The 27,639-nt window shown below is 45.4% G+C and overlaps 1 protein-coding gene across 14 annotated transcripts in view; it reads left to right on the top strand.

The window, feature by feature from the left end:
* The window catches only part of AGPAT4 (1-acylglycerol-3-phosphate O-acyltransferase 4), a 1,427,829-nt gene that overhangs the window by 1,321,878 nt on the left and 78,312 nt on the right, over positions 1-27,639 (top strand). For all 14 annotated transcript variants that reach the window (XR_004038703.3, XR_009558681.1, XR_009558682.1 and 11 more), the window contains one exon: positions 22,330-22,593. Coding sequence is in view for 10 of the 14 variants with exons in the window: in XM_030852990.3 (XP_030708850.1) it covers positions 22,330-22,593 (264 nt within the window). In the remaining 4 variants the exon portion in view is untranslated. The remainder of the gene's footprint in view (positions 1-22,329; positions 22,594-27,639) is intronic.

Here is a 27,639-nt window from a genome sequence, read left to right as displayed (position 1 = left end):
CCCCTCACTCGAAGGGTCTCACATTCTGCACAGTAACCTCACCCAAACCTCCTGTGTGAAACAAAAAGCTTGGATAGAGCTCATTGTAAGAGATGGAAAGAAAGCCCGATACCTAACTACCCCAATAGACCACTTTTTTTTTTCCTTTACAGTAAGACGTTGGATGAAAAAAAAAATCTGACCTATGAACTTTGCCCAGGCACAAGCAAGCTGTTTTTTTTAATGTATTAGAGAGTAATAAGGAAGAAGGGTGGGCCTCTTATGTGTGTGTGTGTGTGTGTGTGTGTGTGTGTGTACATGCTCTTTTTAAAATCATGTTATTAAGTGCATTATATGAAGTGTCACTTGACCCAACATTTCATAATTATCTTTTTTTAACTTTTTGGCCACGCCCCTCGGCACGTGAGATCTTAGCTCCCCAGCCAGGAATTGAACCCGTGCTCCCTGCATTGGAAGTGTGGAGTCTTAACCACTGGACCACCAGGGAAGTCCCCATAGTAATCATTTGAAAATGGAAATAGTGCTGTCAGATTATCAAGGTGCTGTGGGGTCTGTGCATTAGAAGTACTACCATCTATTCCAGGGAAATTCACATTTGAATATTTGTGTGACACAGGCGATGGGATTGGCATTCTGGGGGGAAAGTGGAGAAAAGGTACTCTCTGACAACAGGGAGTTTATCTAATTCAGATTAAACCAAACGTCTGCTGAAACATATCCCATTTAAGAGATGGTAACGTATCCAGCCATGTGGAACGCAGCCCCAGATCTTAAGTATAAAGTGAGAAACGTTATCGTCAAAAGCCCGTGTTCTTCATTAGGCTTAATCTGATTTTTCCGGAAACCTACTTAGCGTGCCAGACACTGAAATGCTGGCTTAACAAGCTTGGTTCTCCGTTTTCCTGGGTAAATGGTAGAAAAGCAGCAATTGATGGCAGGGCAGGAAAAGAGAGAACGGGGAACTAAAAAGATGACTACTGGTTGAGACTGACTGATGAACAGCAGAGCCATGATCCTGAGCTGTCCATGTTGGCCCCAGCGGACTTCATTTCCTAAGGCAGGAGAGTCCAGGTGACACTGGAAAGCTCGTCACCGAAACAAAAGTTCTGTCAGTTTTACCTTTTGGCAACTTAGTTATACATTCTAGCTTTCCAGATAGTTCCTTCATTCAGAACATGTCTCTGGCTGACCCAGGTGAGGGACCCAGTGGGGGTCTGACCCAGTGGGGGTCACGGTGGCCTGCAGCCTTGTCCCGGCTTGGCCCTCATTTCAGAAGCTGTGCTCTGAGCTGGCCTTCCAAGAACGAAATGGAGTCTTTGACATTAAAACAGAAGGAGGAGGGGGTTTAATCAAAGGCAGGAGGAGTGAGCCGATGTGGAGCTACCGGTGGAGGCCTTGGTGACCTGCACAAACACTTGGTCTTCGATGCAGAGTCAGGGGACCAGCCACGGATCCTGTGAAGGGAGGAAACGGCTGCTGTGGCGAAGGGGCCGCAACTCACTCCCTGAATTCAGGTCTCACTGGCAGAGTCTCGGCTGTGGGCTCAGCCTTGCCTGTTCGTTAGAATCACCTGCCTTGGACCGGCTAGTCGACTCACTGGTTCCTTGTTTTTGTTTTTAAGTTTTCTAGGTGTTTCCAAGGGGCTGGGAGAACTTGGACCACTGATGGAAGGAGGGTGACTAGCAGGAAAGTGATGGGACAAAAGGAAAGTCAGAGCCATGACAAAGGCGGTGGTGATGGTGATGGTGACGATGATGGTGACGATGGTGACGGTGATGATGGTGATGGTGATGACAGTGACGATGACGGTGATGGTGATGACAGTGACGATGACGGTGATGATGACAGTGATGGTGACGGTGATGATGGTGATGGTGATGAGGATGGTGAAGATGATGCCACATTTAAGATTGCCACGTACCAGGCAGGGCTCTAGAAACAACTAATCCTCACCACAACCCCGTGAAGTAGGAACTATTACTGTCTCCAGTTTACAAGTGAAGAAACTGAGGTTCAGTAATTTGCCCAGGGTCAAGCAGCTGATAAAGGCAAACCAGCTGCTGGCTCCTGAGCCCCTGCTCAGGCGTGAAGGTTGCTACCTTTACACTGTGGAGCCCTTCAGGTACTCAGCATTCAAGGTCCCCTGTTATAAGAAGGCAGCAGGAAGCTACAGGCCTCCTTCATAACTAAAGACAGATTAGAAATAAGTCCCATTTTCCTCGTCACTTTATCCCTATCCCAGCATCCCGTTTGGGGACACTAATTTCCATAGCAAGAGTTTAGAGGAAAACTGGGGCAGCTGCCCTGACCCCTCCCTGGCCACAGGGGCTCAGTGACACTAGCACAGCGAACGTTTTGAATTTGATGCAGGACGTTGACCAAATTCACCACGCTGACTTTGGGAAAAGAGAAAGTCTTCTGGAGCTAAAATTGGAGCCCAGGGACATAAATTCTTGATTTCTGTCTTGTTGCTTCTTTCGCCTTCCACCATCCAGAAAATGTGAAGATTTCGATGTTGACGGACGGATGGATCCATTTCTTTCCCTTCAATTACTTATCTCCCCAGGATTTCATTAACCCACTCTTGGCAACTCTCCAGGTTTCATTCATGAACTCTTCGCGTAATGTCTGCCGTGGTGGCCGGGGGGCGGGGGGGCGTGCTGGCTCCTGGGGGGACCGTGTGAGCCCCCAGACGCCACGCCTGCCTCATGGAGCTCTGCTCCCGGGAAGCTTTGTCAGCCTCTGCTCCGCTTGGCATTAAAGGGCAGCTGACCTTATAGCTCTAAGTAGCATTTCTTCCGCATATTTGAGCCTTGAAGTTTCATCCGAATTTAATCATGGTGAGTCCGCTATAGCAAACACGGTCTACTTCCAACTTGAGTGGGTTTGACCAGAAGCAGAGTATTCAGTCTCAGGTATTCAGAGCAGCCTTGCATGAAGGGCAAAACACCTTTGATCCGCTGAAGATTTCCTCTGGACCTTAAGCCAAAGCCTAGATTGTGGCAGTAGCGGCTGTTGGCGTGTGTCTGGGGGTGAGTTCCCTCTGCTCTTTGGGGCTGCCTGGAAAACTCAGAGGTGGTGAAAATCCTTCCAGCCTTTCCCACAGGCTATACTCAGGATCAGAGGTGAGGTCCCCCCTGCCTTATTTGTGGCCCAGCCTCCCAGAAGTCATGCCAGTGTCAGAAGACCCTCTCTACACCCCGGCAGCGCTCAGGCTGGCGCCAGCATTGCATCAGCAGACCTGGGCCCCGACATCTTGCTCTGTTCCCTGGGTGAGGGGAGAGCCCCTCTTTCCTGCAGGCTGGAACTCCCCTCGGCCTCATTCACTCCTTCATTCAGACAGTGCCAGGACACGTGGTTCTATCACACGTGGCCTGAGAGCTGACTATGTTTAGGTTTTGTCTTCTGTAGGGCCAGGAGTTTGTTTTGTGTTTTTAAACAACTATGAGATATAATTCACGTGCCATAAAGTTCACCCATTTTAAGTGTACAATCAGTGGCTTGTAATATATTGTAATATATACAGAGTTGTGCAACCATCACCACCACTATCTACTTTTAGAACATTTTCATCACCTCAGAAAGAAACCCTTTACCCATGGGCATTTCCCATCCCCCCCTGCCCTCTGGCCCTGGACAGTCACTAGGCTACTTTTTGTCTCTAGATTTGCCTATTTTGGACATTTTGTGTAAACAGAATCATACAATGTGTGGTCTTCTTTAACTGGTTTCTTTCACTTAGTGTAATGTTTTTGAAGTTCATCCATGTTGTAGCATGTATCGGTAATTCATTCTTTTTTGTGGCTGAATAATATTCCACTGTGGGGCTATCCGTGGGTCAGTTTTTTGTTTACGCATGTGTCAGTTGATAGACTTTGGGGCTGTTTCCATCTTTTAGCTATTATGAATAATGCTGCTGTAAACGTCTGTGTACAGGGTTTTGTGAGGACTTATTGTTTTCATTTCTTTTGGGTAGACACCTACGAGTGTTAATTTCTGGGTCATACATATGGCAAATCTGTTTAATATCTGAGGAACCTAGAGCTAGGTGTTTTTCATTCACTTCTTTCTCCAAGTCTTCTCTGAGGCTAAGGAAGCATAATATTTTGCATAAATGTCTCAGGTTTTCAAATCCAATACCCTTTGGTATTCAGACCGATATCAAAATGTTGTTATAGAATTAATGCAGGAGAATTTGATCTGTGAGATACCACAGGCAAGGAATGAAGAAGTGACTGTCAGAAGCGTTGTTGGTTCAACTCAAATAGTGGCGATTTTATTGGGTTTTATCAGGGAACCAAGGCTATGTCCCTTTCAACCTAGAGTATTCTTGGACTGGAAGCGCTGTGCAGGTTAGCTGGCTCTGTACCGCCCTCACAACAGTACAAACGGTTTGCTGCGTGTGTGCAGCAGTTTGTGCTTTTCCTTAACAGTTTTCGGGCACCAGCTTTTCTGCGTCCAGGCGTTGTATTTCCAGAGCTCTCCACTCTGCCAGGGTTTGCTTTCTTAGAAACAGGAAGGAAGTCGTGTGAAGAGCATTATCTGAAACCAAAAAGCACTTGCTTTTAGTACTGAATCCATTTTTTTTTGTTCTGTCATTTGAGTCTGTATTTACTCATCTCTAAGAATTAAATTACCGTTAGAATGAAGCTTCGAACAAGGACTAAGGAGTAAATCTCCCGGCAGTAAACCATTGGCTAACGAATACTTCTTTCCTTGGGAAGGAACAGTTGAAATGGTACCCGAGGTTTTGTAAGAATGTACCTTTTCCCATATTCCTCCATACTTAGTTATTTCTCACTGTGTACAGAGCAGGGACAGAGGTGTAAAGAACATAATCGTGAAAAAAGATAACCAGTGGATTATATATTTATAAGTCACTTTAAAATTTTTTGGTGTTTCAAGTCAGTTGTCTTATTTTTCACCCTCAATAGTTTTGTGAGGTAGACTGATGGAAATAATAAAGAGGAGACTGAGACTCAGAGAAGGTACGGGACCAGTTTACTGACCAAACTAAATAAGTCATAGAACTTCCCTAAGCCTCCATTTGCTTATCTGTAGCATGGGTCCACTAATAAATCAGAGAGCGATATCAAGCAATATATGTTAACATACATAAGTAATCTGGATAATGTAGTGTAAAAATTTGAGCTTTTTTTTTTTTAACTTAAATATATTACCAGAGTGGTAAATACTCTTGGTTGAATAATTAGAATATACAGGGAAGCATAAAGAAGAAAAGTATTATTGCCCATTATCTCTCTAACCCAGGGGTCCCCAACCCCCGGGCCACGGACCAGTATTGGTCATGGCCTGTTAGGAACCGAGCCGCACAGTAGGAGGCAAGTGGCGGGCAAGTGAAGCTTCATCTGTATTTACAGCCGCTCCCCATCGCTCGCATTACCGCCTGAGCTCCATCTCCTGTCACCATTATAGTGAGTTGTATAATTATTTCATCATATATTACAATACAATATTTCTGTTATACAATATAATAATAGAAATTACAGTAAATGTAATGTGCTTGAATCATCCCAAAACTATCCCCCCCCCACAATCCATGGAAAAATTGTCTTCCACAAAACCAGTCCCTGGTGCCAAAAGCTTTGGGGATCATTGCTCTAACCCCAAACGTCTTCCGAGCGTGTTAAATTTTGAAAAGAAGTTTGTTAATATCTAGTAAAGCTGGAGGATGTCACGTCAGAATGACGCAGCAATTCCAGTGCTCATTAGTGCACTATCTATAATAGAGAAAAAAGTGGAAATACTCCAAATGTCCATCAGTATGGTAATAGATTAATTTTTGGTGCAGCCATACAAAAGAATACTCTTCCAAAATTACAACGACTAAACTAGATGCATAAAATTTCAAAAATTTATTGTTGAATGTAGAAAGGAAATCCCAGAAGGATTCGAATATTATTTACACACATCGTTACAACATAAAAAGTATATGTTTGTGAATACATATAGAGTAAAAGAACAAAAACATTGAAGGAAACACACCAATTTCAAGCTCAAATAGCAGAAGTGGCTTCAATATCTATATATTTTATTTCCTAAAAAAATGAAGTAAACGTGACTAGATATCAATGTGGTAAAATGTTTTGTGTATTTTACATATTTTTGATATTAAAAAAAAAGTTTGACTTACCAACCAACTACTTCCTAAGCATGGAGGAAGAAGTAAATGCTGGGGCTTCCTGTTAATATCTTATAATTATTTTTTACTTATTCATTTGTAATTGTTCGTAATTATTTCTAGTTCGTTTATGATATATTTGTTCTCCGACACTGGAGGAGCTCATAACCTAAAAGCAGAGGCAAAATTAAAGGCTGGTTTAGTCAACATACAAAGAATCCATTAGGAGTTAGGAACTCCTCAAAGTTTGGGAATTCACATTGTAGCTTTTATATACTATTACGAAAAATACCGATTAAGCAAATGTCTGGCTTGGCAAGGATTCTCTCGTCCCTGTTTCCAGACCTCAGACATTGGCTACTGCTCACAACTCCCTTCATTTTCCCCGTGTCCCGGGCCTCCCTTCATTTTCCCCGTGTCCCGGGCCTCCCTTCATTTTCCCCGTGCCCCGGGCCTCCCTTCAGTGTGTCTGTGTCTCAGGCCTCCCCTCAGTGTCTCTGTGTTCTAGGCTGTTGGTCCCTTAGCAGAAAGTGGTACAGGGGCCTCGTGAGGCTTTGGCGTCCTCTCTATTCCTGAGAAATTCTTTTTGTTTGTTCGGTTTTTTTTATTAATAGTAATCTTTTATTTAAGCATTTATTTTTGGCTGTGTCGGGTCTTTGTTTCTGTGCGAGGGATTTTTCTAGTTGTGGCAAACGGGGGCCACTCTTCATCGCGGTGCGCGGGCCTCTCACTGTCGCGGCCTCTCTTGTTGCGGAGCGCAGGCTCCAGACGCGCAGGTTCAGTAGTTGTGGCTCACAGGCCTAGTTGCTCCGCAGCATGTGGGATCTTCCCAGACCAGGGCTCGAACCCGTGTCGCCTGCATTAGCAGGCAGATTCTCAACCACTGCGCCACCGGTGAAGCCCCCTCCGGAATTCTTGTTCTGGGTTCTTGAGATGCACCGTTGACGAAGACAGCCTAAAACTCCCTGTCTTGCTATGGCTTCCATTCCCTAATCACACATCGGTAAGGAATCCCTTTTAAAAACATGAGGTACTTTTCCTGTCTGCTTTTCTTTTTTCTCCTGCAGAAACCCTCCCATAGGTAGATTGGTACAACATTAGAGAATCCTTCTGGTCTTTGAATGGGAAAAATAAGGCCCAGCAAGTGGCTTCTGTGTCCACCTTGGTTTCCCTCATTCCCATCTGAGATTATGTTGGCTTGAATGTAGTTCTAAGGTACAGCTTCCTGATTTCCTGCAGATCTTTAACCAGTGATTGGGGAAGGCTGTAATGCACAGTAATATTTTACTCCCTCTAAGAGAGTAAATGTCAGGTGGGCGGGAGCACGAGGGACAAGGGGAAGAGCTTTGTCCCTCCCGTCGGAGGGATCGAGCTGCTCGCTGACTCAGGAGGTACCAGTTTTTCATCTGTTAAATGAGTGGTTAGTATATTGATCTCTACAGTTCATTTCTTCTCTGTTTATTGGTATTTAATGTATGATTATAGTATGAATTAATGGAGGAGGGAAAGAACTTCCAATAAACGCCTTGGATACAGCTCGTTAAATATTTGGAAATAAACCCATTTAGATTGTCGTGGAGCACCATAGCCAAAAAATAAATGTCAGATCTAAGAGTTAAAAATATATAAAATTAATCATGGAAAAAGGAGATGAAATAAGTGAATGTGTACCAGTTTTCTGCAGGACAAGAATTAAGGGTAGAAGGAAGGACTTTCTAAGCCTAAACTTCCTGAAAGAAATCACAGCTTTTACTCCATAATAATTTAAGGCTTTAATGAGCTAAAAATACTGGAAAAATTGGTCACTCTAAATGGAATAGTTAAGATGTTATTCTATTTAATATATGGAGAGCTCGTGCAAATCAATATACAAGAGATAAGCGGGCAGCAGATACAATAGACAAGTCGTGACAGAAAGCAGTAGTTTAATAAATGTTAACACTTATAACCCCCAAAATGCAGATTAAAACAGAGACACAACTTTTAATGTATGAAGCGTTAATCGGGTTTTTGTTGCTTTTAGATGAGAATTCTTATCTCCGACAAACGTGGTGGAATGTGTATTTTTGTAAATTGCTGGTAAGAACATAAATAGCTATAAACTTTTTGGACATCAATTTTGCAAAATTCACTAGATGCCTTAAAATGTTTGTTCCTTGAACCCAGAAATCCTGCATGTGGGAATTTATTCTAAAGATACTACCCAAAATTAAGGGGGAGAAAGGGCTTTATACCCTGAATTGTTAATTGTTGCATTACTAATTATTTTTAAAAAATAAATTTATTTTTGGCTGTGTTGGATCTTTGTTGCTGTGCGTGGGCTTTCTCTAGTTGTGGCGAGTGGGGGCTACTCTTCATTGCTGTGCGCGGGCTTCTCATTGCGGTGGCTTCTCTTGTGGCAGAGCACGGGCTCTAGGCTCACGGACTCAGTAGTTGTGGCATGTGGGCTCAGTAGTTGTGGCTCGCGGGCTCTAGAGTGCAGGCTCAGTAGTTGTGGTACATGCGGTTAGTTGCTCTGCGACATGTGGGATCTTCCCAGACCAGGGATCAAACCCATGTCCCCAGCATTGGTAAGTGGATTCTTAACTACTGAGCCACCCAGGAAGTTCCCTGCGTTACTTGTTATTAAAAAGACAAAAGAAGCCTAAATAATACAATGATGAGGCAATAAGATAACAATTATGATATGTCCACTGTAACTACTAGAGTATTTATATTGGGATAAGGACATTGAAAATGATCTCACTAAAGGTTAAGGAAAGGTCATGTAAAATTGATTTAACAGAAGATCGCAACTATATTTGAAAACGAAAAGCCTCTGCAATGGTTATTTATTTATTTTTGGCTGTGTTGGGTCTTCGTTGCTGCATGCGGGCTTTCTCTAGTTGCAGCGAGCGGGGGCTACTCTTCATTGCGGTGCCCGGACTTCTCATTATGGTGGCTTCTCTTGTTGAAGAGCATGGGTGCTATGCACACGGGCTCCAGTAGTTGTGGCTCACGGGCTTAGTTGCTCCGTAGCATGTGGGATCTTCCTGGACCAGGGCTCAAACCCGTGTTCCCTGCATTGGCAGGCAGATTCTTAACCACTGCGCCACCAGGGAAGTCCCTGCAATGGTTTTATCTAGCAAAGAAAAAAGAAAAAAAAAAAAAAGCCAGTGTCTTCACTGAAGACTAGAAGAAAATAAACCAAAGTGTCAGTGGCCATATAGGTGGTAAAATTGCTACATTTTAGACTACAAAATTTTTGTAATGAATGTGAATTACTGTTATAATGAGGGAAATTACCTTTAAAAGAATTCATGACTTTGGTTCACTAAGTGACTTACTCTATGAGAGTAATTTCCTTTACTTTTACCAGATTTTATTTTAATAGAAGATTCTTTGTTTAAAGAAAAGTCAACTCTGTTCCCCAACCAACATCTGAACTCCCCTACTGTGGTTTAAGTAGGTAATTTGCTTTCATTTTAGTTATTTTCATGTCAGTTTGATATATTGCCTCATGCAATTTCATGAGGTAGAAGAGGATTCTCTGCTTGGTTACAGGATATAACGGTTTAGAAAGAAATCGTGTGGGTTTATCTGCATGGCTTCTGTAGGGAGAGTAAATTGTTGGGTCATCTGCTCTGTCCTTATTATAATGGGAAAGAAACCTAGGACTTTCTCAGTTCATGTTATCCCTTTGTACGTTGTTTTTGACAATTCAGGGTTATTGGTATGGAGACTAAATTAGGTCGTCTAGAAATTTGGATTGAATCAACATGTATTGAGCATCTATTTATTCTGTAAGAAGTGGAAGGGGTTGGGGGTTCATCTCGGGCCTGGAAATAATTACTCAAATACTTTGGTTTATTGGGCATGATACTCACCCACATAAAACACAGAGAGGGACTCTGTAAGAATCCCCTGTGCTTACTTTCAGCAGACTAATGCAATGGTATAAATAGAGCTGCAACAATAAATATGAATCAGTGAATTTTTGACTTAATGGATGAATGGGTAGCTTGGTGGACAGACGACCTAATGAATGAATAAAGTTGTCAGTGGATTAATGAATGTTTGCATGAATCCCAGAATACCTGTTCCAGATTCTACTTAACAGAAATTGGAAGGAACATCACTGCTTTCACCAAGCATCCTGTATTCCTGAGCTTTGTGACTCAGGAAAGTAGAAAAAGAAAAGGAGAGAGAGAGAAGGCCCTGTTTTGTGTTTTATCACTGCTGTTCTTAATGAAACTTTTCGAGGAATAGCCAGTCCATAATGACCCCAAAAGCATCGTTCATAGCTGAGTACGTCAATATTCTGTGATCGTATTTCAGATCTATCTAGAAACAAGGATACTGTAAGTCAACTTATTTTGAGCGCTCACAGCCAGCAATTCTGTCTTCAATAAATGATTCATGTCAGGAAAGCATTTAAGTGCATTTGTTTTCTAGTAAGTCTCTCTTCGGGTCCATTATGCATGGATCAAGTCGGGGAAATTGCCTGGGTTCATTGGCATCCCTTTATGAAAATCAAAGAAATGAAAGATTTGAAATCTAGTCTTATCGATCTCCCACTGTCCCCTACCCTCCTTACCAGAACATGAGGATGGGCAACAGCAGGGTCTCCGAGAACTCGAGGGTCAAGGGCGCTTAACGAGCAGTGAGGACAATGGAGAGGGACCCACTGGAGAGAAAAGAGCCTGGTTACTGGTGTCTGTGATGCAGAAGAAAAAGAAAGATCACTTGTTGGGGCTTCCCTGGTGGCGCAGTGGTTAAGAATCCACCTGCCAGCACAGGGGACATAGGTTCGATAGTTTGAGCCCTGGTCCGGGAAGATCCCACATGCCGCGGAGCAACTAAGCCCGTGCGCCACAACTACTGAGCCTGCGCTCTAGAGACCGCGAGCCACAACTACTGAGCCCGTGTGCCACAACTACTGAGCTTGTGCTCTAGAGCCTGCGAGCCACAACTACTGAAGCCCACACACCTAGAGCCCGTGCTCCACAACAAGAGAAGCCATCGCAATGAGAAGCCCCCACACCGCAGTGAAGAGTAGCCCCCGCTCGCCACAACTACAGAAAGTCCATGCGCAGCAACAAAGACCCAATGCAGCCAAAAATAATAAATTAAAATAAAAAAGATCACTTGCTGTCCCCACCCAAATTAGCTCCTCTGAGCAGACCCTCAGGGACCCACCCCACCTACAGTGAACTCTTGATCATGACAGAGCCAGCAGGGTGCTTCCTCCAAATCCTACTCCCTGGTAAGTACCCCAGGGTACTAAGGCCATGTTAGTTTCCATGAATCAGAAGCATTCTAGTTGAGGACATCTGGACAAGTGGCCCCATTTTCCATTTTCTGAGCCATAGAATTGAGAGTGGTTACAGGTGCCTAAGCGTCCGCCCAGCAGAGCCTTTGCACATTCTTTTCTTACCTCACTGACCTCTCCCACCACCCTTGTGGGGTCAGTGTATCTGGCAGAGCCTCCCACTGACAGATGAGGAAGCTGAGATTTCTAGAGGCTAGGTAACCAAGGTGATACGGACACACGGATAGATGATCAGTAGTCAAACCCAGCCCCCGACTCAATACTGGTGCCTCCGCTTCTGCATTTATTTCTTCAGCCACTAGTAGAGTCATGATTTCTGGGTTCCCAAGGAGGGCTGTAGTCCAGTTGACACATCCCGGTGCAAAATCAGTTCCCAGTCATGATGCCTCCTGACTTGTATTTGCACCAGTTAGCTGCTGTGTAGAGCTTCCCACGTCCACATGGTTTTGTGACATATGCTTTTCAAGCTTTGGTTACTGTCACTTCACGTCTGCTTGGCTTTCTGAGATGGCCTGTCTCTGATGCTTGGAGCCCCCCCAAGAGCTAGCAGTTTGGCCATTTGTCCAAGGCTGGTGACCTCTGTGGGTTACGTGCCCTGCTCACGTGGCCACAGGCAGTGTGTCATCCTCAGAATAATGGTGAGAGTCATCACTCCTGATGGAGCTGGCGACCCAGACAGACTAGGTGGGCCAGGCCAGAAGGAGTGGAGAGATTTGGGCGATCTTCTCAACTTTACTGCAAAACGATGCCGGAGGATGTGCTTGGCTGACTCTGTTCGGTGGTATCCCCACGGTGTCCTGGCTTGGCCACTCACAGACCACGTGCAGTTGTTTGTCCATAGGGGAGCCTGCTTAAAGGTTAGAGCTCCTCAATACTGAAAAGGTTAGGGTTGTACCCCTTCCCCCAATGGGTACTGAAAATGAAAATATTGAATTATAAAATGAGTTTAAGGAAATTTCCAACAATGTTTTGAATTTTGCCATAAGTCTTAATTTTTTTTTTATTTTTATTTTTTTGCGGTACGCGGGCCTCTCACTGCTGTGGCCTCTCCCGTTGCGGGGCACAGGCTCCAGATGCGCAGGCTCAGCGGCCATGGCTCTCGGGCCCAGCCGCTCCGCGGCATATGGGATCCTCCCGGACCGGGGCACGAACCCGCGTCCCCTGCATCGGCAGGCAGACTCTCAACCACTGCGCCACCAGGGAAGCCCCATAAGTCTTAATTTTAAAGGCTTTTTATTATTATTGGTTTTCGGTTTATTTTGAAATATCAAAGAGCAGCTTTTATGAAAACAATTAGGTGCCGTGCTTTGCTGGGGACCCGAGCACACGTCTGTCTGCGCTGGTAACTGGCCCCGGCTCCACACTACTCAGAAGCCTGCCCACTCCAACTGCCCCCTTGTGATGCAGACACATCTTTTATCTGCGCGTCCTTTACATATAACATCTGGCGAGAATTGCGTCCTCAGCTCCTTATCGTAAGGCTCCGTGAGGTCAGGGCAATACTGGCATAGTCACAGGGCACCAGAGTGCTGAGAGGCTGCGTCTTGTCAATACCAGTTTTTATGGCTCCTCCATGAAGTCAGAACAAGGTTCATATTTATTGTATTATGTTCAGCTCTTTTCTTTTTTTAAAATTTATTTTGTTGAAGTATAGTTGATCTACAATGAAGTGTTAATTTCTGCTGTACGGCAGCAAAGTGATCCAGTTATACATATATACATTCTTTTTCGTATTCTTTTCCATCATGGTTTATCACAGGATACTGAATAGAGTTCCCTGTGCTCTACAGTAGGACCTTGTTGTTTGTTTATCCATTTTATATATAATAGTTGGCATCTGCTAATCCCAAACCCCCAGTCCATCCCTCTCCCACCCCTCTCCCCCTTGGCAACCACAAGTCTGTTCTCTATGTCTGTGAGTCTGTTTCTGTTTCATAGATAAGTTCATTTGTGTCATATTTTAGATTCCACATATAAGTGATATCACATGATATTTGTCTTTCTCTTTCTGACTGACTTCGCTTAGTATGATCATCTCTAGGTCCATCCATGTTGCTGCAAATGGCATTATTTCATTCCTTTTTATGGCTGAGTAGTATTCCATTGTATATATGTACCACAACTTCTCTGTTCATTCATCTGTTGGTGGACATTTAGGTAGTTTCCATGTCTTGGCTATTGTAAATAGTGCTGCTGTGAACATAGGGGTGCATGTATATTTTCAAATTATAGTTTTCCCCGAACATATGCCCAGGAGTGGGATTGCAGGATCACATGGCAGCTCTATTTTTGGTGTTTTGAGGCACCTTCATACTGTTTTCTTCAACTCATTTCTTTAATATGATTTCTATGGGAACTAACAGGTATTACCCATCATTATAAAGAGGGCCTCAGAACAGATGACTGTGAACTGTCTTCCTTTAGGTTGGGAATGGAGACGTGGTCCCTTCGTTAAAACTCGTGAGTGGACTTCGGGGCAGCCTCACAAGGCACTTTGGGCTCAGAGGCATTCTGGATTGTGCGGATGTCCGAAAAAACATGTTCCAATGAGAAAAATTTTACGAAAACAAACAAAAGAAATGGATCATGAGAGCCACAGGCGGAAAGTTTAGTAAAAAAAAGGTGGTAGCTGGTTTGGGGGTGGGGGCACGTGGGAGAAGCAGCTGAAGGAGGGGCATGTCCCAGGCAGTCTGGGAGCCCCGGTGGACCCTGGTACCCAGGAGTGCCCTCCTGAGGCCTGAGCTGGCTGCTGCAGCTCATCAGCGCAACATCCCTGGGGACCGGATTATTGCCTCCATTAAACAGATGCAGAAACCGAGGCTCAGAGAAGACAAGTTCCTCGCCCAGCGTCACACGGTAGGTAGATGGGCTTGACACCAGCGGCCACCTGCCGAGGTTCCCCTTAGGCGGCGTGCCTTGGCCACACGGCTTTGTCACGACCCACGTGGGAAGGAGAGAGGTGGGCAGTGTGGTGAGACCGCTGTCCTGACCGTGTTGCCGTGGTGACGGTAGAACTGGAGTAGGAGGTGGATTCTACACTGAATAAAGCTCTCCTTTTTGTTGCGGGTGCCAGCTGGCGATGCACGTACCTCACGCCTGCTCCTGGAGGCCCTGAGCTGGTCGCAGGCCATCTCCCTGCTTGGATGGGAGGGGAGGCGAGAGCGGCAGCGGCCCCTTCCTCTTCCTCAGCCTCCATAGATTTTCAGCCTTCACAGGTGTGTGACTGAGTTGATGGCCGTGCCACGTGGCAGCAATAATGGTGCGAAGATTATAACAGTCTCCATGCAACCTCCATCAGTCTTCCATTTTTGAAAAGGTTTCAAGATTAATTGGAATAGACTCATTTAAAGCAGAAATGTGTCTGCTTCCCCACTTGGAAGATTAATTTTCATTTCAGTTTTGGGTTTCATGATTTCATGATATTCGAGTTTTATCAGGATTTCATAAAAGTCCTTCATAAAATTTTTTGGAAACTTCCAGAGATCGAACATAATTTAAAAATATATTTTCCACTGAGTATCTTATAAAAGAGTTCACACACTCTTGGTTGTTGGAAATGCAGCTAGGCACCAGCTCGCTCCGACTGCACCAACGCTGTGAGGTCAGAGCCCTCCAATCCCAGGGACCGTGGGAGAGCTGGATTGGGGTTTGGGGATGGCAGACCTTCTACCTGGAAGGAGGGCATGACTGGGTCTCTGCAGGACTGACTGCTGGGGCAGTGACTCAAAAACTCACGATCAGCCCAACAGTCAGACAGGGAACCGGGAGGTGAAATATGGAACCAAGTTCATGAAATAAGGCCACGTTCCTGTGGAGTCTAGCTGCCTTGGGCTTCCTGTCTTAAAGGCAGCCTAACCTGAGCTTAGTTTACTCTCTATTTGACTTTTGCATGTTCCCTGGTCTCACTAAACCTCAGTTTCCTCATCTGTAAAATGGGGATAACAATACCTTCCATAGTAGGTTTTTGTGACAGTTAATGAGACAATGTGCGTGTAAAACATTCAGTGGACTTATTCTGCTGCACTGGGTACCATTCAGAAGACCTGATGTTTAACTCTAGATATTTTAATCTTGTAGCTGTCAGAGCTACAAAAGGCCTTGGAGAATACCTCATTTAATTTCCTTTATCTTTGTTTTTTCTTATGACAGGAAAAGTTACCTAGGTTATCCATCTGGGTTTACCTGATCCTGGTTTCCTTGGATTAGATTTAAAACTCTTTAGGATTTCTTTTTCTCTTATAAGCTGCTCAGAAGCAACTGTTAAACATAAACTTAGAAACCTCAGTTTTCTATAGACTTACATTTTTATTATCCTAAAATTAGATTTTGGAGAGAGACTGAGTGAGGGTTATTTATTACTGGATGTAATGAAATAGTTGAGTATGATTTATGACTTCTTTGGAGTTTTTGTTTTAATGGACTTCATATATGGTACAGGGGTATTAGACAAAGGAGTGTTCCATCAATCTTTAAAAAAGCTAATTTTATAGAGGCTTCTGCCAACCCATTAGACAATGATAATTTTTTAATTGAGGAATATTTTAGTAAGAGATGGTCCCAGAGACAGTTAAATTCAGTCTAGAACACTTTCTCTCGTGTTTTGTTTTGGGCCTTGGGCCAGTGTAACTCCCGGGAATCCAAAACTAAATTTATCCATGTTTCTCAGGAGGAAGTGCTAAGTGGCTGCCTCGGGCTGCCACGAGTTTGTTGCTGCCCTCTTGGAGATCTTGCTAAATTTATTTAACTTAAAGTAGAATTCGAGATCTGAAAGTTGGACCCCCGGAACAGTCCGCCACTCATCTCCCCTGGGACCGCATCCACGTCCCTTTCCTGCAGGGCACCATTGTGCCTGGGCATTCTCTGCCTTACAGACCAACAGTATTCGTCCGGAAACAAAGTCCACCAGCCAGCCCTGCTTGCGTTGTGTGCGCACACACAGAAAGATAACTACTGGTAGTGTTTTTAGAGTTGCGATTATTCTCTCTCTATATAATTCGGTGACCTTTATCTCCCAATATCATAATGAAAATGTTTCCATCTTCCTACAAACCTATTACAGTGATACTTTCTTCATTCGATTGTGTGGGTTTCCCATAATTCACTTGATTGTTTCCTCATGTCAGAAAGGTAAGTGGTTTCTAATTTTGGGTGCTTATAAATAATACTGGTTGAATATCTTGGTGCAGAGAGAATTTTCTAAAAGCTAGTTTTATCCTTGAGAGAGATGGTCAGAGGTTGGCCTACGAAATCAAGTGGTGTGAAGATGTTGAGGTCTTTCTGTGTATGCCACGTTGCTTTCTAAAAAGATCGTGTGGTGGTTCTCATTGTGAGAATGAGTCCGTTTCACGCCAGCTCTTTTAAAATGGCGTATTATCAGTTTTAGTTTGCAATATAAAAAGTAGCATCGTTTCAATTAGCATTTGTTAGATATCTCTTCTGTTTTGTGAACACTCTTCTGGTGTTTGGGATTAAAAGAGCCTAAATAATGGGTCGTATAGATTTCAGTGATGGTACTAAATTGATCATGGGCATTATCTTAGCAATTCCACCTGGACTGATTTCTTTGGAAGGAAGCTTTGGCTTCTTCTAAAACCCTGACCTGGTTTAATTCTGTCATGTAAATGTACAAAAAACAAAACAAAAAAAAACCCCCACCAAAATCTTTTAAAACAAGCTAGTGAAAGAGTTCATCCCGTTTCAGGTTTAGTCTCTTCCTGAGTGTGTCTGAAGCTCGTGCTTATTTAATAGTTGCAGCATAGTGACTAGGGCAGAAGACCCAAGTCTTAACTCAGGTCCTCCCGTTGGTTCTCTAATTTGATGCTTTACGTTGAAGCCGCGTCTTTAGAGAAGGATGCACCTTGAATTCTCTCATGGGGAGATTCTGGGCTGCTTTTATTTGTTTATGTTTCCGCTGATGCCATCTGCGTTCCCACCCCTCACCCTGCAGGAGTCCCAGGTAGCAAAGCTCCACCGGTGTGTGCACGCCAGCTTCTCTGCATCTGCCCAGTTTCAGGGTAGAAATCTGCGTGGGAAACACAAGGGTAATGAAAGCATCCTGCTGGCTGGCGCTTTCCCTTGTTCCGAAGTCCCTTTGTCATCTCCATGCTTTGCCAAGGTTATTACCTAGTTAAAAGGGTACCATCCATGTGAGTTTTGGTGAACGCATCACTTCCCATTTCAGAGTCACTAGCAGTAAAGGACAGATTAGAATGAAAACAAATGGGGGAGGCAATGTTTTAACACACTTCAAGGTAAATTAAAGAAAACGTCAGGCTCTATCAGTAGATAGGGAGTGAGAAGGAAAACTGATTTATATCTCACTGGCTTTCCCAGGGATGCCAAAGTCATACATCTTAGCTGCTCCTTCTTTCTTTTCTTGAAATGAGAGAAAAATTCTCCCATTATTGTGAGCTCCCTGTGTTCCAGGCATCGTGTTAAGTGTTTCAGATGCTTTATTATACGTGAGCCTTGCGGCAACCTTGTGTTGGCGGTCTTGTTCTGGTTTCGCAGAGGAGGAAGCTGGGGGCTGCGGAAGTTAAGTAAGGGATGGAGCTAGGCAGCGGCCGAGCCTGGATTTCTAGCCAGGACTGCCAGATTCGAACGTTCCTGCAACGTCCCTTACCCCCTAGCATCTGGCCTGTATCACCCTCACCGTCAGCTGTGCTTGGATTCAAGGTGGTCTCAGGTTGCCTTCACGTTCCAGAATTTCTCTGGTCCGTTGCTGATGGGCTGGATTTCCACCTTTCCGCTCACCTGACAGGGTGAGCCCACCCCGTGGTTCTTCCTCATCAAGTTTGCAAGCAGCCTGCAGGGACCACCTTCATCATCCCGTGTGCTCCACCCTCTGACCACATCTGACCAATGGCAGGGATGCTGGGAAACGCGTCCATCCAGCTCTGTGCCCAGGAAGGGGGAGAATCTCATTCTCATTATAGAAAAGAACAATAAAACACGGGCAAGAAAAGAGAAACCACCTGTAATCCTTCCACCAAAAATTAGAGGAAAAGGCAAGAATTTTAAAATGCTTTCTCTCTACCTGTTTTTGTCACTGGTCAGATCTTTACACCATCTTTCCTCAGTATGGTACCGAATTGGCAAATCACCACATTAGAGAGAAAGCTTGCCTTTAGTCAAGAAGGGTAGGATGGTCCCCCCAAACTTCTATCTGGAATAAACTTAAGACATGCAACACGTATTCACCCACTAGACACCCCCCCTAAAAAGTTTAGCCTTGTCTCTCTTTTAATAATCAGTTAAATTGTTTCATAAACTCACAGCACTTCTTACCTTATTGTTCATCATGCATTTCCTTTGCTATTCTTGTCGTTTTTGCTCTTGAATATAAATTTGAGAATCAACTAAAGTTTTGCAAAAAACAATAGCCTCCTTGGAATTTTGATTGCAATCTATTAGCCCTTTTTGTAGATAAAGAATCCGAGATTCAGAAAAGTTAATTCACCTGAGGATACGCAACCCAGAGCTTCAAACCCAGACAGTTGAACTCCAAACCCACACCAGTCTAGGAAGGGGATCTGGGGCAGAACAAAGCCAGCCAAGGCTCGCCTGTCTGTGACCCCCCTCGTGACTCCTGAAGCTCACCAACGTTGTGTTAGACCCCTGGTTCATGCAGTACTAGCGAGGGTTTTACTAAAGGGCATGCTGGTCCCTGGACTTATACAAGGAAAAAAAGAAAAGCTGACTTTTTCTTCGTCATGCCCTACTTCTGACAGGAAACCGAGGAAGGCGGCATTCAATCCCCTGCGTTTCCAGTACCAGCTGACTTCCATTTCTTAGTGTTAAGTCAGCAAAGCAAAGGACTTGTCAAATACTTTCCAAACACTAGGTCCCAGAAACCTAGTGAAGAATCACACTTCCTCTGGCCCAGAGTGTCTGGAAGCTTTTAGAGGCCAATCCAAGGACAAATGAATACAGTCCACCTCGGACTATAGCTGCTGCTGAATCGTCACCGACGTGCGTCACTTCTATTCATGTAGCTCCTGAAAGCCAAGTGCATTGAGGTGAGCTACCAGCTTAGCGTCTGTGCCTTCGAGAGAGACTGGGTGTGTTGAAACTAAGTAAAGAGTTTGACAACTTGGAGGTGTCCCAGGGCAGTGCTTTCTGAAAAACATTGAAGAAGGGCTGCTTCAGCCCCTGCAGCGTCCTGGCTTTGTGCCAGAGAGCAGGGCTTCTGGGGAGACAGATGGTCTCAGCTGAGCTGAGCTGACTTCAGAGAAATCAGGCCAAAGGTACTTTCTATTCCCCTCGTCTCAGAAACACATAGGAATCACAGGTGCCTTCCAGTTAGTCTAAGCGAGGGTCATGTTTTACAGGAATGCACCTTGTGACTGTCCTTATGCCCAAGACTGTCCTCCGAACCAGCCTAGGAGTCCCAGAAGCGAGTCCCGTGTCCCCAGCTCCGCGCCTAGTTTGGGACTGTGAACCTCACTGAACGCTGCACTGCTTTTGCCCTGGGCTCCTTTCTGGGCTGCTCTGTGGAGGGGAGTTCTGAGCCCAGGAGAAGCCCCACCTCACACCCCAGGGGTAAAGTCGCCCAGAGAGCTGGAGGAGAAAGAGCTCGGACGTCCGACTGAATCCTTTTAAGCACTTTTAAAATAATTAATTAATTAATTATGGCTGCGTTGGGTCTGTTGCTGCGCGCGGGCTTTCTCTAGTTGCGGCGAGCGGGGGCTGCTCTTTGTTGTGGTGCATGGGCTTCTCATTGCGGTGGCTTCTCTTGTTGCAGAGCACGGACTGTAGGCGAGTGGCCTTCAGTGGTTGTGGTGTGCAGGCTTCAGTAGTTGTGGTGCACGGGCTTAGTTGCTCCGCGGCATGTGGGATCTTCCCGGACCAGGGCTCGAACCCATGTCCCCTGCATTGGCAGGCGGATTCTTAACCACTGTGCCACCAGGGAAGCCCCGTCAGACTGAATCTTAAGGTCAGTTACTGATGGTGGCGACCTCAGGCAAATCGCCCAACCTATGGGGCATCTCAGTTTCTTACTCCGAAAAATGGGATAATAATAATACTCATGGGATTCATCTGAGGCTTACAATGAGATCATATATGTGATACTGTCGTACAGATTTTTTGCGGGACAGTATTATCCATAAAGATTGTAATGACGCCTAGGGTCTCTTCACTATTACTGTTAGAAAGTTCGTCCTGCCGTTGGAGCTGTTCCTGAGGTCGTTTGCAATGACGTTCTGCTTCTGGGAGAAGCTAGCCTGCTACGCATCATGCTCTCAGACATATGTTTTCTCCAGCAGAGTATTTGAACCTCCTGCCTCCAGGCTGTTCCTCAAAGGCTTAATCTGCCAAACTGGACAGTTATTTCATTATTCCATTCTGGGGTTGGAGACTGATGACAGGGCCGTGAGTCTGGCCGCTGTGCATGTTTTGAGTTTCTGTTCAATCTTAGAACTCTTAAGGGTGCATGTGTGCGCGCACATGTGTGTGTGTGTGTGTGTGTGTCAGGAGTGTGGTGGCATGTTCCTCTTGCCTTCATAGTTGGTTATTTGTGTTTACTGATATCTCAAAGTTCATCCCTTGTTTCCCTTCATTAAATCATTCCACAAATATATATGTATTTTTTTAAATTCTTATTCATTCATTTATTTAGTTTTTGGCTGCATTGGGTCTTCGTTGCTGCTGGTGGGCTTTCTCTAGTTGCGGCGAGCGGGGGCTACTCTTCGTTGCGGTGCGGTGGCTTCTCTTACTGTGGAGCACGGGCTCTAGGTGCACAGGCTTCAGTAGTTATGGGGCACAGGCTCAGTAGTTGTGGTTTGTGGGCTCTAGAGCGCAGGCTCAGTAGTTGTGGCACACGGGCTTCGTTGCTCCGCCGCATGTGGGATCTTCCCAGACCAGGGCTCGAACCTGTGTCCCCTGCATTGGCAGGCGGATTCTTAACCATTGCGCCACCAGGGAAGTCCCATATATGTATTTTTAATTAAGTTCCAACTCTGTGCCAGTGATTGCTTCAAGGCTGGGGGAGACAGGGATGATCTTCAGAATAGTCGTGTGCCCCGGAGGAGGGACAGTCCAGTGTAGGAAGGCGAACAGGCAAAGCAGTAACACAGTAACGGCAGAGGGTGCCGCCTGGGCGCCCCCCTCCAAACACCACCCCAGGGGTGGCCCCCAGCCTCCCCCGGGCAGGCATGCATTCGGGGAGGTCTTGCCAGAAGAGGTGCCGTTTGGACTGAGATCTGGAGATGACGAGTGGAGGGAGGTGTGGAGGGGTCGCTCGGGGGCAGTAGGCAGGCAGGAGGGAAGGTCTAGAGATGCGGACTCTGGCCACCAGCCTCTCCTTAGCGGTGAGGCCTGTGGAGCCCTGACCAAGTTGCTTAACCTCTGTGGGCCTCATTCCCTCCTCTGTAATAACAGTGCCCGCCTCGCAGGCATTAGTGCAGTTAAAGGAACTATTCTTTTTAAAGGACTGAAACTGTGCCCAACCTTAAGGAAGCGCTATTATAAATGCTGGCTGGAATTCCCGGGCGGTCCAGTGGTTAGGACTTCGCGCTGAGGGCCTGGCTTCAGTCCCTGGTCGGGGAGTTAAGATCCCACAAGCTGCACGGCTTGGCCAAAAAAAAAAAAGAAAAAAGAAAGTTTTTGAAATAAAAATAAATCAACGAATGTACAACGTGTTTAAAATTTTTTAATTTTTGGCCACTTGGCTTGCGGGGACCTTAGTTCCCTGACCAGGGATCAAACCCGTGCCCCTTGCAGTGAAAGCTTGGAATCCTAACCACGGGACCACCAGAGAATTCCTTGTAGAATGTGTTTAATCTCGAGAGTATATTTTTCTTCTAAGAGTTTTTTTCCCCTGCCTGTAAGAGCAGATAATATTTTTTCTCACATTTGACATCGGTGTGTGTTTCAGGCGTATTCCTGAGTCCCGGCCGTCCTGTCCTCTGGACGTGTTCTACGGTGGGCGTTTGTGGTTTGGCGGAGGAGCGCCCACCCAGCATGGACCTCATCGCATTGCTGAAGTCTCAGTTCCTGTGCCATCTCATCTTCTGTTACGTGTTTATCGCCTCGGGGCTCATCATCAACACCATTCAGCTCTTCACTCTCCTCCTCTGGCCAATTAACAAGCAACTTTTCCGGAAGATCAACTGCCGGCTGTCCTACTGCATCTCCAGCCGTAAGAGACTTTCTCTTGTTTCTCTATTTGCATCTTCACTGCCAGTGTGTGTGTGTGTGTCACAGTTAGGACTTCTTACATGGGTTCACTAAGGCTTTTAGTGTATGCTAAGATTCTTTGGTTTGTTTCTGTTTGTTTTAGGTTTGAAATGTCTATTTTGTCCTCACTCTTAAAGAATTATTTTTTGAATGAGTAATGCCAATAGCACAAAATTCAACATGCACAGAGGGGTATCCTGTGAAAAGCAAATAAGCATTCTGTTTCTTTAGTTTTCCTCCTCGGAAACAACAGCATTAGTGATTTCTTAGGTATCCTTACAGAAGTAGCATATATATACACACATATATAGAAAGACATGTACACACAGAGACATCTGTATGCATGGCTCTTATGTTTGTACATGTATGTAGGTAAGTCTGTATATGTATAGATACATAAGACATATACATATTTTTAAAAACTAAATGGTGATATAATGTATTGTTGTCTTCCTTGCTTCTTTTCTTTAAATTTTTGAGATAATTGATGCACATGCAATTGTAAGAAATAATAGAGAGATCCCATGTACCTTTCAGCCAGTTTTCCCCAGTGGTGATTTCTTGCATGGCTACAGTGTTATACCCCAATAAGAAAACTGACATTGACATAATCCACCAACCTTTTTCAGCTTTCTCCAGTTTTATATACATTCATGTGTGTGTGTGTGCCTGTGTGTGTGTGTGATTATACTAGACTACTTTAAACATGACTAATTCAACTGGCCTGAATTTCAAAAATGAAAATGATACAAGATGAATCTGAGTATTGGGATGTCTAGAGATGAGTTTGGTGTTGATTGACCAGAAATCTGTACCTATTCTCAACAGCACAGAATGCAGTGTACAGCATTACCAGTTACATATAGGAGTGTGAATATATTTTGAAAAATGAGCTCTTTCAAATTAAGCAATTTAAAAACCTCGGCTACCTTAGATTATGCCAAGAGTCCAAAATTATAGATATCTTTTTGAAACCCTTACAATGAAGCAATCAGATTTAAATTTGAATTAAAATAATGCAAGCTGCATACAGTTATCCAAATGGATTACTACTGATTCAGTGAGTTGTTTCTGAAACTTCAAAGGACGATCTCGTGAGGAACAAATGATAAAAACAAGTTTATTCGTAATTTCTGTCACCAGCTCAGAACTGGCAGATGTGTGTGATACTGTTTAAGATGTGGTGTGTGTGCTCGACCTACTATTGTCTTGGATTGTAGTGTTTTACATAAATGTCTTGAGACCGTTCATGAGATCATAAAGCCCCAGTTACAAAAAATGTATCTTTAATCCATGTATCTATGGCCTATTGGGTGCAGCCACTCCTTCAACGCAATCGTGGGTAATGCAAATTTCTTTGTCATACATTTTACCATAACATTGTTTCTAGTATTTAGACATCTTCCATGGTATAGAAAAGGAAACAATCTCTCAGCGCAGGGCAGAAGCAGTAGGAGATGGCCAGAACCTGGATTGTAGCTGTTTGAGGAGAAAAGAGTTTGTATAATCAAGAGAAGGAGATAATAGCCTGAGATTTACTTTATAATTTTAAGTGTCTTTCTACACTTAAGTGTCTATTTAAAGAAAACTTAAATTTAACAAAGCAATGCTGATTGCACATTTCATCAAAACCTGCACTTGTATGATTTGTACACACCTATGGAGATTCCCAAATCTGTCAGTTTGCAATTTGAAATCATGTGTATTTGCACTGTCGTAACCCCTATTTAAATCTCACAGAGGTGGTTAAGCACTGACTTTCTCATTTGGAGTCAAGAAATAAGAGACAGGATTTAGGACTAGAGTTCCTAAGAGTACTCTGTTTCGCTTTTGGTAGATGGTGAAGACATACCAAGGTTACAGCAAGGCCGAGTCAATATTCTTCTAAGGGCACCATAGCCTATGTGCCTCTGGTGGAAATTAAGATGGGGAACAGATTCAGAAAGCAAGGTGGATTTTTCAACATGATAAATTAATTAAACTATTTAGAATGATTCCAAATGAAACATAACCATCCAAGCCACTGGCATTTCCCCACCCAGGGTGAAATGGAGGGCAGGCAGTTGAATTTCACAAAAGATTCAGAAGCACATCCATCCAGGCACATCCTATCTCGGGACGTCCCACAGTACTGTGTGCCTACTGCCCCAGATGAAAGCTTCCAGGGGCTTGGGCTGAGCAGAAGCAGAAGCGACCTGAAGAGGGAAGGGAGGGCTTCTCTCTGGAGGAGAAGGACAAGGCAGTGCATCCTGGGTTTGGCCGTGGCACTCACTGCAGTGAGGAAAGCTCCCCCGTGCCTTCCCCGGCTTCTCTACTTCTGGTATCCCAGCATGTGTTAGATACAAAGCTGTTCTCCTCTCTCTCTCTCGGAACTTGTCCTCTGTAGTTAATAGATTTCCTTATACCCTGAGTGTTTCACAGCAACAACCAAAGACACGTAAGAGACAATGATCCACTGAGCTGTTGACCATCAGAGGCTGCAGCGCGTGGGCTATCGAACAGCTTGGAATAAGAGATGGTCAGACCTCTTCTGTTTGCTTTCACTGTCTTCCCCTTCCCTCTGAGTTAAGATAAAAACTCTTCATGGGGTTTAATGAGTCACTGTAAAGCTTAGAAAATCAGTAGCATTCATCATTTGCAGCTGACTTTTAAGAAAAAAATTATTTCCTAGAGACTTGGATCCCCTCCATCACCTGCCCACTTTTTACTAATAGAGCCGTGACGTCACCCTTTTTAAAAACATGTTAAGAGCGGGGCTTCCCTGGTGGCGCAGTGGTTGAGAGTCCGCCTGCCGATGCAGGGACACGGGTTCGTGCCCAGGTCCGGGAAGATCCCACATGCCGCGGAGCGGCTGGGCCCGTGAGCCATGGCCGCTGAGCCTGCGCGTCCGGAGCCTGTGCTCCGCAGCGGGAGAGGCCACGGCAGTGAGAGGCCCGCGTACCGCAAAAAAAAAAAATAAGTAAAAAAAATGTTAAGAGCTTGCTGTTGCACCAGGTGAGTCCAAAGTAGTCACCAGCCCTGGTGTGTAAAAGGCCACTTGGATGTAAATGACAAATAGAGACGGTTTCCAGCGTGACACACACAGCAGAGAATCTTAGTCTGGTGGCCAGGACCGCCATCAGGAATAACAATTTGAAAGTTTATTTGACCTAAGTGGCTGACTTTGGGAGGGTTGTTGTATTTCCTTTTCACCTAGCTTTGTGGGCCCAGGAGGCTAAGACAGGCTGGCTTAGCATGCTGGATGAGGAAGGGGGCAGGGAGCGAGCTTTTGCAAGGTGTGGAGAAGGAAGAAAATTACGAGAAGCCGAGTAGCATTGTATTACCTTCCCTCGCGCAGCATGTGTCCTTTAATCTTTTGGGAAAGGTGGCCAAGACCAGCTGCCTTGTTTTCCTTCCCCTCTGACACTGTGGGTTTTAGAAAGCAGGGAAGAATTCGGAGAATCTATTAATGGCAGAGTTTTTTAAAAGGGGAGGGTGCTGGGGAGGACTGCAACTGACCTTACTGTTCCGCGGAGGACCTGGGACACAGAACTGCATGGAGACACCACTGCCCATCCACCCACCAGCCCTGGTGCCTTGCTTCCAAATTCCATGCTGTTGCTAACCAGCTCCGTGCGTTAAGCCTGCCGCTTACTGTTTCTGGACCGTGATGCTCATGGGTTCTATGGCCGTCCAATCCACAGGTCCACTAGGTGCCTCTAATGGGCAAGGCCGTGTGGTGGCGAGGACGGGTCAGAATCAGGAGTGCTGAGACGCAACATAGGACATCCTGCCCTCCTGTTTACAGGCTGTCCCCTTGGACGAGCCTCGCGAACCCTATGAGTTCAGCATAGAGTAGCGGGACGGGTCACCGTGACCGGTTGAAAAAGCAGGGTGAGATGCCGTGGACAGAAGGGCCTTGTGAACTGTTTAAAGCACATCAGATTTAGGATGAAAACCGGAATTTGTGTCTATGGAGGGAAGGAGCGTTGCGGGGGGTTGGGGGAAGGGATGGGAGGTGGGAGACAGGCAAGGGTGTCTTCTCATTATGGCAGTTAACCTGGTTAGGTAACTTTAAAAAATGAACTACATTTGAATAAAGGAGAGGAAGTGGAATTGACCAAGATGCCAATCTTTTTCTGATAAAGACTTTAGTTCTTTTCGGTTCTGCCCTTGGGAGATACTTACTTCTCTTTTCAGCACCTCTCTCTTCCGTGTCCCCCCCGCCCTGACCTGAAGGTTATTGGCTGCTTACTTTGTAGTAGGTAGTGGTTGAGCATGAACGGAGCAAGCTCCGTTTCACCGCCTATGACACCGCCCCCGGGTCCTCCCTTGAAACAGATGTCAGTTTTCCTGCTGTGACAATAACGGACCCCAGCATGTAGAAATCCCTTCCGAGTTGTGACCCAAGGGCGCGCTCAGTAGCGTGACTGACAGACGCCCTCCCCGGAGCCCCAGTGGGAACTGGACTTCACTGAAGATGCTTCCGCGTCCCCCTCGTCCTTGGGGCAGCCCCCTGCTCCCCGCAACTGCGACCACACCATCAATCTGACTCTCCTGGGCTACAGGCTGGTCCCTGGGGCCGTCTGGCCAGCTCTGCTTTAGTACAAGGCCATCTCCCATAGTGTGAATTTGGCTGTTTTTGCGTATTTCTCTCTTTTGTCTCACGTGAAATTGAAGAACGCTTCTCCTACCGTAGCCCCTCCTGAAGCAGGATGAGAATTGCTTTTTAAAGGTCCTGATATGAGTTCCCGATTCTTGGCGCGTATTGGTTTCCTTTCTTTGAGATTAGCTGGTGCTGGTGTGGCAGGGGAGACCGCAGCTGTTGGGAGGCAGTAGGACGGGGGCCGGGATCCCCGGATGGGAGACGGAGAGCGGGAGAGGTGAGGGGGGCATCAGGTGTCCTCAGTGCCTCCCCGCCCAGACTTGGTCCCCGGTCAGTCACCCTGAAGAGGGGGACAGCACTGGAGCAGCTGAAGTGGAAGTGGAGATGGAAGGGGGTCCCCTCGCCGGGGAGGATGGAGGGAAC

This window comes from Globicephala melas, chromosome 14, assembly GCF_963455315.2.
Source record: "Globicephala melas chromosome 14, mGloMel1.2, whole genome shotgun sequence".
Taxonomy (NCBI): domain Eukaryota; kingdom Metazoa; phylum Chordata; class Mammalia; order Artiodactyla; family Delphinidae; genus Globicephala; species Globicephala melas.
Note: the sequence above shows the minus strand (reverse complement) of the source record. Positions and strands in the feature narration are given on the sequence as shown.